Below are 14,395 nucleotides of genomic sequence, written 5' to 3'. Positions count from 1 at the left end.
CAGAGCGTGGAATGCACAGGCAGCCAGCCTTCTGCACCGAAACCACAGGAAAGCACAGTAGTTTCTCTCATTTTTATAGATTAGAAACAGGTTCTTCAACTTCATCATACTTAGAATAATGGACTATTCAGTGTTATTCAGGTTTCCAGTAATCATAGATGAAGTCTCTGGACAGGCAGGACATCAGTATGACAAGCAGAAACCCTTCAGAACAGCTTATCTTCTTGCTGGTTAACTCCTACGTAGTGAAGTGTGAACATACTTCTGAACACAGCATTACCACCACACAGCTCTGCCAGCTTTTAACATGCAGCAGAGCTAATGTTATTTACAAGGACAGAGTGGATGCTACCAATTAAAGGCAAATAGTTTCTCTTCTGAGCTTTCTTCCAGCATTAGAAAGTATTTTAATTTGAATCCTAAGTCTTGTAGACTTATTTCCTGTGCATGTGTTAAAAGCAACCTTTCATAATGACCAAAACTCAAAACTGATTAGATGGGCCATACACATTACAACCTTGTTGAACAGAATCAAGACCACACTAATACATTGTTGGTTTTGGGGGTTTTTTTTGGTTTGTTTTTTTTTTGTTTGGTTGGTTGGTTGGTTTTTGGGTTTTTTTTAGAAAGAAAGCAGAGTTACAACAAAGTCCTCTTCAAACATGTTTTGGCACTGACGGCCTACATGCTTCAGGTTTAGGAAATGATTGTCAGATCCTAAAGATAAGAGATAAAAACAAATCTAGGGATATTTTCCTATGGATCACTATGGTAGCCCACTGCTAAGAGAGCAGGCAGCCACGGGTTTGTGACAGCACACATTGAAAATGTGATAATTCCACTAGCATGGAAGCTGACAAAAAGCCAGCGCTCCAACTCGGAGGTGTTCACTCAGCAGTAACAGAACTAGCATACACCTGAGGTTTTGCCCTGGAGAATCAAGTAGCACAAGTCCCTTTTTCACTAACCACACTTCATGTATTTTCTAGATCTAGGACAGACCAGAGACATCATAATCCATTCAAGGAAGTTACAGAAAGATGATAAATACCTAGTTGAATAGTGTTAGGCAATCACAGTAGCATCTCATAATAACTACTGGGGAAAATAATAAGCACTGGGGAAAACCTGAGGTACTTTTAAATTTCTAAGGCTACTCAACTGGCATGGAAGTACTCATGTGAAAAACAGCTAGCTAAAGTACATGCACTGCAGGAAATTTTTAAGTTTTAACATAAGCTGTTCAGCTGTTAGAAAACTCAGTCTCAATTATCTAGTCTGAAGCAAGTAGCTGCAGCTTAAATTATTCATCTTCTGCAACCACCCTGAACAAATTCTTCCAGATCACCACCTTCACTCACACAGGGAGGCAGCCAGCATCTTTTTCAGGAGATCATATCAGGAGATGCAGGGCTTTTGTTCACTTTCTGCAGAATATTTGTAAATTGAAGAAATACACAGAACACAGAATTTCAAGGTGGAATTTTAGCTTTTAAACTAGAAAAATCCCAAACTCTTAAGCCTTGAGCAAAATCCCTAACTCAGTGGGATTTTAAAACCCCAGGTCACAATTCCACTGAACAGACATCCAGGCAGCACAGATCAGATTATTTTCAAATTCTGCTCAAAGTGAACAATTCTATTATCAGTTCCCTTTTTTGGGAGAAGGCTTCTGGTGTGTCAGTCAAAATATTCAAGTCCTCCCACAAAACAAGTCAAAGCAGCTATGGAGGAGGGGAAGCCACTATTAAAAATGTGTGGAATGTAACCTACTTGGAAGAAGGCAGATAATATTGGGACACAGAAGTCAACTACTTCAGATCTGAGGCTCTCTTCCCATACAGTCCCACCAACATAGACACTGGGCAATTTCAAATTTACAAATACTAGTGAATTTCATCAACCTTTGTAGAATGTTCATGACTAAAAATTAGTTCCACAGAAAAAAAAAATTATCAAATCCTTCAGTTGCCTGATACACACTATAGTCATCCTAATAGGTGCAAAAACTTCTAGACAGCAAAAGGAAAAAGCATCTTTAACTACTTCAAAAGCTGAGCTTTGAAGTGTCTGTTTTAAATTCAAAGAAGTTGAGATGTATGCATCAATATATTTGAGTGTACCTTTCCAGCAAAATAGAAACAAAGCAGAAACCCTGCAGGAGACAAAACATTTTCTACAGTTAGTAGATTTAGGCCACAGAAACAGGAATTCAGACATTTTTCAGATTTGAACATCCTTGTTAATAGTAAAGCATTCAATTTAAAAAAGTCTCCTTGCACAAAGTAATGCTCTCAGAACTAACACGCGAGGGGATCAAAGAGCTAACCCACTGACAGGCAGTAACTAACCTTCAGCCTTTGTGGTCTCAGAGATGCACAGGCACCTACCGTAGCTAGACTAGTCAGGAGACCACAATAGCTTGAAGCCTCAGAGCTGCCTTGACATTTTCAGCTGAACCTGAAAGAAATCAAGCCTCTTGCTCCATTAGCTGATCTGACACAGTCTAAAGTCTGAGAGACTTCAACTGAACACCCTCTTATCAGATAAGAGGAGTCACTCATCAGTATTATACACAGGAGGCATTTCGCAACTCTTCTGGTGTTTGCTCTACACGGTAAGAGCAACCATTCTTGAGTCTCATTCTCCATCTCGAGCAGAGCTGGAACAGGTTAACTTCCCCCCGTTGCACAAGATTTCACGCAGTAGTACACACATCACCTTCAGTGGTTAACCCACTGCAGAAGTTGCTGCCTATCCCATCCCTCCCCCACTCACTCTGCCTGCACACGGGTCTTGGCATAACTGCGTTGGTCCACATTAGCTACAGAGAATTTTACCCGGGTTTTTGTGATCCTTTTTACAGTGTCACCCCACCGGCTGAAGCAATGTAACAGAGCAAGTTATGAACTGCATTAACCGGTGGAAGTGGAAGCATCTTAAGTTACCTCTACTGCTGAAGACCTGTTTTCATGTAACATTTAATGCTAAAATCATGCTCAAGAAGTTACAGTGAGCAGCCCAATTCCCTTCTGATAATTTATTGATGATTCTGGAGCGCCTCCAGATGATTAATCCTCCCATAATCCAGGTATGGTATACAGCTTCAATGATTAGTTATTGCGGCAATCAAACAAGATGAAAGCTTTAAGGTTTTGTACTTTGGCAGTTGGTAGTATCACTTCTACAACATAAAATAATATTGCACCAAAAGCTAGAGAAGTAGTTAAACCATTCATAAGACTGTACAGCAGTTTAGTATACCTTTTCCCTTAGTTTATGGGAAGAGACTTCTGGACTTGAAAGAGCTAGAAGCACAAGCATCTGAACCAAAACTAAGCAGTCAACAGCACCGTTGGTTGGTGACAACCTGTTAAGAGCCAGCATTAAAAGTAGCAAGGCAGGATACTCAAAGTAGTCCATCCACTAGATGCCACAGGCAGAACACTTCATTTCTAGAAAAAAAAAAAAACAAACAAAAAAAACCCAAAAAAACCACCCCACTACACACACATCTCACCCCTACAGAGACAGAAATAAGATATAAAACTTCTCATTTAAATACTCTCAGACAGTAAGGCAAGACATATTTGGCTTTAAGAACTTAGAGTTGTTTTACCGTGCTTATGTGCTAGGAAGGATTCTGGCCTCACAGGTTTACTTTCAAACTTGAGGGTCTGGAAATTGTTTATCACGGCATACAACCTACTGACAAGTTTTCCAAATTCACTGCAGCACTAGGAATGCTGCTGAGCACAAGAGGATATTGTCTCCACCCATGATATTTTAAGACCCCAAGCAGGATCTTGAGAACTCCCAGCAGGGTGAGAACGTGGTTCACAGGGAGGAGCAACATCAGTTAAAGGAAAGTCAAAGTATAGGAAAACAAAATGATACAGCATGTATATTCACATCTGGAAATCTCAATCAGGACATGCAGTCAAGATTCAGATAACATTGGGATGTGAGGGGAGGCAGGAGAATAAGATGCAAAGGCAAGGAGAGTATGTTTCTGGAGAACTTTGAAGACAAACTGCTAGAAAAAGATCCTAAGCAGAAAGTGAAATTGCAAGACAAAATTAAAATACACTCATAATTGCATTCTGAGTAATGCTGGGTCATGCAAAGCCATAATCCTTTTAAATATATCACCATTACTTAATCAGGTTTTGCTAATGAAGACTTTTTAGTGTGAGCTAGTAGAGAAAAACATTGTATGCATTTTTAACAGGATCTTTTTCTTAAGTAGTAGAGTTGGTAGCACATACACGAGTATATTATCAACAACTGCTTTTTACACATGATTATAAAAGGAGAGATAAATGCAGAAATACTATTAGGAACATGCAGTTTAGAAACCCCTTACCTCAAGCAGTACATATTACTGTAATCCCACTTACTTTCCTTACATAGAGTAAGTCTAGTAACAGAAGAAATTTAGCAGATCACTTTTCTACCCAAAGATGCCAGATTTTTCACACAGATTTATCACCGGCATCCTACCATTTCATGGTCTACTTACCACATAAGAAGCAAAATATTCGGATTTGTTTGCAAGTTTATAGATTCATATCTGCTTACATGAGGAATGCTGAAGATGCTCTGTGATACCAGCTGAGCAAGTTAGTTTTGTCAGAAAAACTAAAAACGGTAACTGCAGTTATTTTAACATTTCTCCTTTTCCTAGCAAATACAACTAGTGAGTCAACATATTATATCACTACAGTTACAGAATACTCAGAACAGGACTGGAAAAATAATTTGCTTGTAAGTTGTGTGGAAGCTCAAGTTCTTCTGGCTTAAAAGACTTGAGGAAAGTGATACACATGATAAGTTATGAATATGTTACCTAAGGTTAATCTGCTGAGTAATAATGCTTCTCATAGGTCTTCTGCATAAAGTTCTTTGTAGAGTACTTTAGTCATTAGTGTTACACTGATTTTTTTTTTTTTGCTTGAACTGTAGCATTTTCATGTGTCAGTGCTAACATCTAGTTAATTATTAATGCATGCTGGTCCTAGCAGCTAGTACTTTATGCTATCTTTAATAGTGCCCTTCTGCATACATTCCTACCATCTGAACTCACTCCTATCTAGATTCACCAGAAACTACAGTTTACTTTCTGGACACGGCTGAGAAGCTGGTGCAGGTCCGGTTAAATGTGCACAACTGCCAGATGAAGTTGTTTGCAGAGCTGCACAGTGAACCAGACAGGGTAACCGATCCTGGGTAAAAACATTCCCTCGTTATTTTTAACTCTGATCACTTGTGGAGTTCCAGAGAACTACATGGAGTAAATAGCTCTAGTGGTAAATTGCTGTGGCAGCACGGGGACCTTCCGAGTGTTTTCCCTCACTGGTAGTACTAGTTTATCAAATTAAACCTTCAATTGCAACAAAGCCCTGTTTCTTCGGGCTTGAAGAATAAGAACATTTCTCTAGCCTTGTGGCTCCCCACTGATTGTCCCTTCTAAAAAGCAAAGAAACAATCAACTTGCCCTCACTTTCCAGGCCTTTCGGTTTCGCCAGCTGCACCGGCACAACGCTCCGACCCACAACAGCTTCAGCAACAGCCTCGTGGCCACGCACGCAGCCCTTGCCTTCCATCACAGTTTTGGGGAGCTCCACATAAGCCTATTCCAGAGGTACCTTCTCCTTTTCAGTCCTTTGTGAGCTTCTCTGTGAGTGCATTTGTACGTTACAAGAATTCACCACAGAACTTAATCACCCGAGAGGGTCTCCATCTGTAAGCCGAGCGTACCCGTAACTAGAGAAGTGCCTCCCCAGTAATCCCTGCCCAGCTCACGTCTGAGGCTCTGCATATACTTAAGGACAGCCAAAGTGCAAGTCCTCCAGCCTTTCCCTTTCCAGGGGCAGATAAGAATCCCTGACCTCACTTTAATGATGGGCAGCCTAATGCTTGATTAGTCGCAAGATCAAGCACTTCAAACGTGAACACGTGACCTTCTTTAACTCAACGACCAACAGCCTGCGCGCTGCATTCCAGCCAGCCCTCTTAGAAGCAACCTAGTAAAAGCAAGCAATCTATAAAAAAAAAAAAAAAGTAATTTTAACCTCATGGAAGTTCTATCTAGAAGTGCTGTGTATCAGGCAGTTTACACGTGGGGATGTGACTAACTTAACTATATGCATGGTGTGTCATCGGAAGAGAATAAGTTAAACCACGACAGTAAGAAAAGGCAAAGCAAACATCCTTTTTGCCTGCTATCTACTTCAAGTAATTAAGTTATAAACAGAGAAAAGTAGTATTTTCTTGTGTTACCTGTTCCCACAGAGTGCCTTACAGGCTATCCCAGACCCAAGCTACAACCACACTTAAGCTGAGAGACAAAACATAAAAATGGCAAATAACAGAAGGTAAAAAAAGCCAATAAAAAAAATTTGTTCACAATCACAGGGCATACCTCTCTTCATAAAGAAAGACAGAGTTCAAGACAAATAGGAAGGGCCTCAATCACTGCTCAGACAGAAATAATTCACCTGGGATCCAACCCAACTCTCTAAATCTGTAAGTAACAGGCTACCACTATTACCTGTCAGTATTTCAAAACAAAGCTTCAGCAACTTTGTAAGGCAAACCGTTTGCCAGGCAAACATTGCCTACCAGTATTATTTACAATTAAGCTTTTCGATCTGGATCCCATTCACTCTACCCCTTTTGGTAAAAGTTTGTGTTGTTTGATCAAAGTTACATGCAGAAATCTTTGGACATGTTATATGAAAGCAACAGGGAAAAGTTAAAAAAAAAAAAGAGAAAGAGCAATTACAATTACAGGTGTGATTTCAGTTTTAATGCTGGTTTTACACATTTCTTGAAATAGAACACATTTATAATAAGTGCTGCATTTACATGGATGTTACATTTGCCTTTAACGGTGCTTACAACCATAATTGAAGACAAGACTATCAAAGCGCAGTTAAGCCCCCTGAATCGTCAGAACCAACAGAGAAGTTATCCACTTGTGTCATACCAGTCTAGACCTGAAGAGCAACTAATTTAGGAAGGTCTGCAAAAAACCTAGCTTCCTACCAGCTAGCCAGAAGACTGCTACATTTCACTTCACGAAGTTGGTATTTATCTTCCGGTACCTCAAGGAGTTCAGTCACATTTTTAGCGCTGGCAATGCTTTCGGTAAATGCAGACAGGTTGCGTAAGGTATACAAACACGAGCCATTCAGATCCTTCAAGATTCTCTGAATATAAGGGCTCTACTTATAAAAGCCACCCTCTACCACCACTACTGAACACTGGAATTCAGAGCTCCGGCCAAAACCAGAAGTAGAAGCTTCTCCCTCTAGCACGGGAAGGAAGAACAGGGCTACGGGCCAGCGGCTGCCTATTCATCCCCAAGAGTGCAAAGGGTACGTGAGCCAGCAATCCGGGAAGCTGTGCCAGTACTCCTTGTGCAAGTGGCAGTAGAAGACAACCTGATAACCAAAAGGTACGTCAATATTTACTTGCTATACAAGCAACTGCTGCTAGGGGTTAACACACAGAAAGGTGCTTTCTGACTGCAGTGTGGTTTAAGATATCCCAAAGGAATTTCACTTTGGGAAAGGATCGTAAATTCCTCAAAACTGGAATTAGCAGTATGTCAAAATTTAAGCACTACTCCAAATCTATGCCAGCTTTTGAACCCAGCTCAGCTCTACCCTATATGTACATTAATACATGGTGTCCCTGCTGGCTAAGTTACAACGCATGATACCATTGCTAGCTATACGAGCACACTAACATGCAAACCAATGCTTCCTTCTTGCCTGCAAGTTAAGCCTGAAGTCATCTACTACGTTTCCCAGGCTGTAGATCTACAACGAACCGGAGCGAGACAAATCTTTTGTTTGGTAGCAGTGCTCTAGGAAGTAAGGAGCTGAGCAGTTCAAGTTTCACAAGAAGTGCAACAAGCAGCCCTTATTATTCCAGGTGACTGCATCATAAGTGCTTTGTTTTGATTAGGATTTTTATTTCCCACCTTTAACCTCAACAGATGCCAACAATCAGTCGCTCACTCTCCTAAACTGTATTTTGTCACCTTGCATTACATTTTACTACTTACCGTAAGAAGGCCCCACGCTTTATCAAAAAGTAAGCATACCAGTCCTAGTGTAGCCCTGCATGAATCCGCAGCCTGGAATTCATGGCATTTTATTCCTTTGATTTTCTTATGTGCTTACTTGAAGAACATTTTTTTGACGGTCAGCAACAGTTAGTCAGAATACCCAGAAGCTGCAGAGGGATTTGCACATCCCCCAAGTCTAGCATACAAAAGTGGTACACTAAGACATTGGGGTCTGTCAAACATCCAGCACGCCAGCTCGAACACCAGCTGCATTTTCAGTTGTTGCTTTTCAATCTGCTTTACTACTCTATTTTAGAGCTTTACCATAAAATTCAGAACAAGCCGTTTTCTTGCCCAACAGCTATATCGGAGATAAAAGATACTTTGAAATAACCCACCTTTAGCTTTATTGCTAGTTAATGAGAACTAACAGTCTTGTGAAAGTAGCAGCTTGGAAAAGGAAAGGAAAAAGGGAAAAAGAAGTCTGAACAGCTGCTCACCACCCATCTGCAAGTCATATATGCTTGCTTTCAGACAAGTATCTGATACTAACATTAAAGAGTCAACAAACCTACACCCAACTCATTTTACTCACTAGTTAGTAGAACAGTAAGCTCAGCTCCAATCAGAGCTTGTTACTGACAGTAAGAACATTAGGAAAGATATTTTATTTTACAAATTTGGCAGTAAGAATTAAGCTTGTAAATACAGCATTAAATCAGTAAACAAACAAAAAACCACCCAAACACTGAACCCCTACATACATTTTTATATTACATTAAGCATTTTCGCAGTTTCAAACATGTTCATGCATTACCATAGTTAACATTAAGCTGACTGGCAAACTAAGCTCAACTCAGCCACACTAAATTACATCCAGTCAATACCATCTCAAGGTTCTAGGGACATTTATTAACCAATACATCCTTGTAAGTCACCAAAGTCTACTCAGTATGCAAAAATACACGTCACTGTCACAAAACAAAAGCTATACTTTTATGAACAGGAAAAATAGTATGACATAATTTTAACAATTCTGATCAAAAGCATCCACTATTTTGCAGAGCAGAGTTGAAAGAATAAAAAACAACAATGGCTTTCTCGCCATATACTGCTAAAACTCGCTATACATTGTTCAGTTTAACAACAAAAAAAAGCATGAAGTAAATGGCAACTGCAGTATAAAAAGATGCAGAGGGTGATTGGGTATTTGCTAGGCTGTACTCCCTTTGAGCAAGGAAACCTGAATATTACAAAGGACTGAGTTAGAAGGGAATGTGGGGTATTTTGTGACAGACCTCTGCACGACAGCTGGAGAAAAGCTATTGTAGCAACAGCTGTGTGCTCGGCACAGCTCATACTCCCAAATACCTCAGCCTGCTAAGAAGGCCAGTTAACTGGCTGCAACGCATTTTAAAAGTTTTCTGCCTCTTGGGATGTGAGCATGATGGATTATTTGTGTATGTTTCAAATAAGAGAAGGCATGCTTAGTTCTATCACTTACAGTTTTACAAAACACTGTGGTGTAATGTTGAACTCTCATTCACTGCTGCTTTCCTAAAGTTTATAGCTGCGACTGATCCCATCAACTCTCCTCTACAATTCAAGCGTCTTCACTTCCTGTCTTAACAGTGCACAGACTCAACACCAGTAAGTTCATATATCATATCCTGATTTAAAGGAAGTGATTTGATATTTCCAGGATGAAATCCTGGCCCACCAACAGCAATATCGAGCTGTGTTTATCTCCCCGGAGGAAGAATTTTGAGGAACGCACCAGTCATCCAACTACTGAAAGCTCTGATCTGCTAATTTGTTCTCTAAAGCTTCTCCAAGTTGTTAGCTGAACTTCTGAAAAGGGAACCCAAGCTCACAAGCAATTACACACAAGTGACTGGTTACATCTCGTGTACCATTCCCACTGCACTGTAATAATCAGCACAACGATGCTGAACCCAGTACGTGAAAGGGCTTTCATTGTATGACGTGGGTTTGCTCACTCAGCCTCCTTACAAAAACATTGTTGTTTCAACTCAGACTGAGGCACAACGATCTTCAGGAACTGATACTCTCGTGCACAGGAATACTTTACGTGCTGATCACTACCAAAGTGAGAGTCCAACCTCAGCTGTGGCTACTCTTATAAGAATGAATGCTCTCTGCTTCCCCACCAACACCTAAACAAGGCTGGAAATGATGCGCTGTGCACAAACACCAGGAAGCTGGCAAAAGAAAGACTACATACTGGTTCTTCTTACATCCTCAGTTCCTCATGTTTTTACTTATTTCATCTGAAATGAAGGAAGAGTTTTCCCATTTTCAGATATGAACCCCTCTTCATCTTTAAAGGATACAACGTAAATCACAGCACATGCCTTCCCATGATATCCTACCACCACAACAGTCTTGTCTACTGGAAAATAATTAGCAGCACTGAAGTAAAAGCAAGAATAACTGTACTTGAGTACTGATTTACTGAAAATTAAATAGAGGATTATAGGAAAGCAAGACCAAGTGTAGAAATATTTGCTAGTATCAGTAAGAAGAAACTTTCCTTTTTGAGCTTCAAAACCGAGTTGGTGACAGCCATATTTTAAACTCAAGCAATAAAGAAGCAAAAGAGAATTTAAATCCTTCACTGACATCAAGATTTGTCATGTTAACAAGAGCTAGTACTGATCCACATTTTAGTGAAGACAACTGCAAGTTTGTCACTTAATCCTAAGAAATTCCAAAAATGAAGCATGTGACTTGCTTGTAATCGATTTTAAAGCAATTTGGAGCAGTTTCTATGCAGTCTTAGAAGACAAACAATGTATTTGGCAATACACTTGCGGTACAGAAACTACAGAAGTGGTTGCAAGGCATCGCACACACTTGATAACATCATAGCTTTAAGAGCTCAGGAAGATACCGTGGTATATAAATAATACACCAAGCCTTGTCTCTTATTATCCGTAACTACGTGGCAAGCATGGAAACAATACAAAACTCTTCTCGAAGGTACCTGAGGTTCTGCTCAGAAGGTCCTTACTTCCCAGCTATTTCTCATTTTTTTTGAAGGTTGAATTTTCTGCTAAACATTACTTTGTGGTGGCAAGATTTTATCTCAAGATAAAGCAGCTGAGAGGGCAAGAAGATACAGATAACACAAACTGACAATAAGTTGTTTTGAAAAATTCACCCTCAGCATGTCAGCCTAACGCTACAGTGCTGTTGCCTCAACACTCAAAGCCAACTATTTCTTTTTCTGCTATTAATTTGAAGAGATCCTTATCTGTGCCAAAGCAGACACAGGTTCTTCTTCTGCAGATATTTGCTGGAAGACAAGTGTCAGTCGCAGCACTTGAGCCCAAACTTTTATCTCTATAGGGGTGTAGCTCAAGCTTTTGTTTAAAGAATGAACTTCTACCAGCATTCAAATACTGAAGCTATCTAGTACTTGGCAGGACTTTACTGCTATTAAAATAAATGGACATACCAAGGCATCAAGTGTGAACCTCACTTTTTTTTCCTCCTTATGTCTTTAATAGAAATTACAGCTTTTTTTTTGTTAAGTTAAAATTATCCACAAGCCTTAACATCGCCAGGGACACCAGAGATCCATTCAGCAAAATTTTCCACTGCAGCCGCGTCCAGCTGCACACATTACTGTCACAACCAGTTCAGATGTCCACAGGAAGACGCAGGCAATACCGTTAAAGCAGTAGTACCATGTTTGAGAGAATGGCACTCTAAAGCAGCTTCAGTCAGCCACAATAATTAATTATCTCCATATACAAGCAATGAGGAATTCAATCCACACACCAAGAGGACTGCAGTTGTTCTAGCCCCATCACCTTCAAACAGACCAGCGAGCCAGTATCTTACCAGTATCTGACCAGCTCTACATGACCAACAAACAAGGCACCTGTACCACAGGCATTTCCTTTCCATCTCAAATGCACTGTTCAAACTGATTTCCGAAGAACTAATTCTCCTAAAGTGTCAGTTATTTTAATGTCCTGCACAATACTGGATCTTCTAAGCATTCAGTTATCCAGTGCTCACCCAGATTTTGAAAGCGCCGTTTTCTATGTAGTTACTTAGTCTATGCTGCAGAGCTTAAATTCTCAACAGACGGTTACAGCTAACACACACATGGATGCATGCATTAATGAAGAAAATCTGAAAAACAGAAACAGTCTATTTGCTATTAGATCACCTGTTCCAACGGTACATTATTTGAGAATATCATTGCTCCAAGCGTTAAAAGACAAGTTTGCCTCGCTGTCAAACAGCCCGTCTTCGGGGTAGGTAGAGCATTACGGCCTCTCCTCGGTGGAATTAAGGAAAACAAACAGAAAGTCATTCTCTCCAGATTTGCTGATCTGCCATCAGCAATATCAGCAAGCAGAACGCAAGTAGCTGTCTCCTCCTTCCACCATACACAGACAGAGGCAGATTAATAACGCTCCCACGGCAGCGCTAGAAACACTGAAAGCAACAGGGCAGAAGATGAAAATAAATAAAGGGGGTACGGCCGAATTAGCGGCGGACCAGTAAAAAGGACTCTTCCTCGTGAGACTGATACGCCCGCTTTAAACCACCTATTCTGTCACGGCTTTTACCGAAATCGAAGAGAAAAAAAGTTCAGTTATCCAGAAGTTGAAGCACCAACAGCAAGATCTCGGAGGGGCGGTGGGCGACGGCCGGTCAGCGCTGGCCCAGCGCGCCCCGCGCCCATCCCTCTCCTCCCCGGGGGGGCCGCAGGACCTTCCTCGCCCCTCGCCGGCCCGGCCGGGCCCGAGAGGCGGAGGCTCAGCCCCGGGGCGGCTGTTTCGGAGCCGGCCGCCGAGTGTCACCGCTCCCCCGGCCGCGGCCGGTTACCGCCGCTGCCGCTTCCCGGGCGGAGCGCGGGGCCGGACCCCGCCCGCGCCCCCGGGAGGCCGCCGGCCCCGGCGCCCCCGGCCGCCCCGCGCCCCCGCCCCGAACCGGCGCGGCCCGCCCCGGCGGCGCCGGCCGTGCCGGAGCTGCGCGGCGCGGCGGAGGCCCCCGGCGGGCCGGGGGCGGCGTCCGCCCCTTCCCGCCCTCCAGAACCTTCCCGGGGGCTCGCGCCGCCCCGGGGCGCCGCGCCCCAACCGCCGCCCCGGGCCCCTCAAGGTCACGCCGCCGCCTCCCCGCCCCTGCCTTCCCGCTTCCCCGCCCGCCGGCGCCTCCGGGAGCTGCCGCCCGCCGCCCCGGCCCCGGCCCCCCCCTCCCCCGCCCCGGCTCCTCCTCGGCGCTGCGCGCCGGGCAGCGCCCAGGCCCCGGCGCCGCGGCCGGGCGGAGCGGCTCCCCCCGCCTCGGGCGCCGCGGCCGCTCACCTGGATGAACTGGATGGTGAGCGCCGACTTGCCCACGCCGCCGCCGCCCACCACCACCAGGCGGTACTTCTCCTGCCCCGGGCCGTCCCTGCAGCCCGCGGCCATGGGGGAGCCGAGCAGGAGCCGATCGCGGCAGCAGCGCCGCCGCCGGGTGCGGGTCCGGCGCCTCTCCCTCTCTCCCTCCTCCTGGGCCCGCCGGGGCCGAGCAGCCGCAGGCCCCGCCGCCCCTGCGCCCCGCCGCCCCTGCGCCCCGCCGAGTGCGCCGCCGGCAGCGCCCCGCCGTGCGGTGCGGTGCGGCAGCGCCGAGCTGGGGAGCACCGCCCGCCCCCGCAGCCAGGGCGCCGCGGCTACAAATGGCCGCCGGGGGGCGGGGCCCGCCTCATCGGTATGCTAATCAGAGCTACGGTATGCACGAGGGGCGGGGCCTGCCGCTCACCGCCCCGCCGCTGCGCTCCGGCGGGCGGCCCGGCCCGGCGGGGCCCGGCTCCGGCTCCGGCTCCGGGGCACCACGCCTCTTTGTCTGGAACGGGCGGGTCGTGGCAGCCCCGGCGTCGCCCCTCGCCTCCGCGCTCTCCCTCCAGGCAGAGCGCCGGAGAGGTAACGACGGGTGTCCTCACGGGCTCTCCTGGGGCGCCCGCCCGCCCGCCCTCCCTCCGGCCGCTGGGCGCTTCACCGACGCCGCCGAGCCTCTCCGCGTAGCCGCGGGGCGGGAGGGAGGCACCGCTGCCCCCACGTACGGGCGCCGGGCCGAGGCGCAGAGGGGCTTGAAGCCGAAGCGTCGCGAGTGTCCGGCACGGCTTCAGCGGGAGGGCGGAGGGGGAAGACAGCCCCAGAGGCTCCAGCCCTTCCCCGCGCCTCATCGCGGCTTCTCGTCACCGTGCGCCTGAGCGGGTCTCCCGCTCGTTCGGGCCGGTCGGATGAAGGCCACCCTCCCCCCGAGCGTCGCCGGCCGCTGGGTGTCACGGCCCCG

The 14,395-nt window shown here is 45.1% G+C and overlaps 1 protein-coding gene across 2 annotated transcripts in view; it reads right to left on the bottom strand.

The window, feature by feature from the left end:
- Window positions 1-13,783, bottom strand: part of RRAS2 (RAS related 2) — a 45,875-nt gene extending 32,092 nt beyond the window's left edge. Inside the window, exons 1-2 of one of the 2 annotated variants that reach the window (XM_030039290.1) lie at window positions 13,708-13,783; window positions 13,426-13,665 (exon numbers count right to left, since the gene is read on the bottom strand). In XM_030039290.1, the coding sequence (XP_029895150.1) occupies window positions 13,426-13,530 (105 nt within the window). In that variant the 5' untranslated portion in view covers window positions 13,531-13,665; window positions 13,708-13,783. Of the gene's footprint in view, window positions 1-12,284; window positions 12,333-13,425; window positions 13,666-13,707 lie in introns of those variants that run through there. The other variant, XM_030039288.1, reaches the window with a different exon arrangement.
- Window positions 13,784-14,395: the final 612 nt, after the last annotated feature.

Source organism: Aquila chrysaetos, chromosome 16 (assembly GCF_900496995.4).
Source record: "Aquila chrysaetos chrysaetos chromosome 16, bAquChr1.4, whole genome shotgun sequence".
Lineage (NCBI taxonomy): Eukaryota > Metazoa > Chordata > Aves > Accipitriformes > Accipitridae > Aquila > Aquila chrysaetos.
Note: the sequence above shows the minus strand (reverse complement) of the source record. Positions and strands in the feature narration are given on the sequence as shown.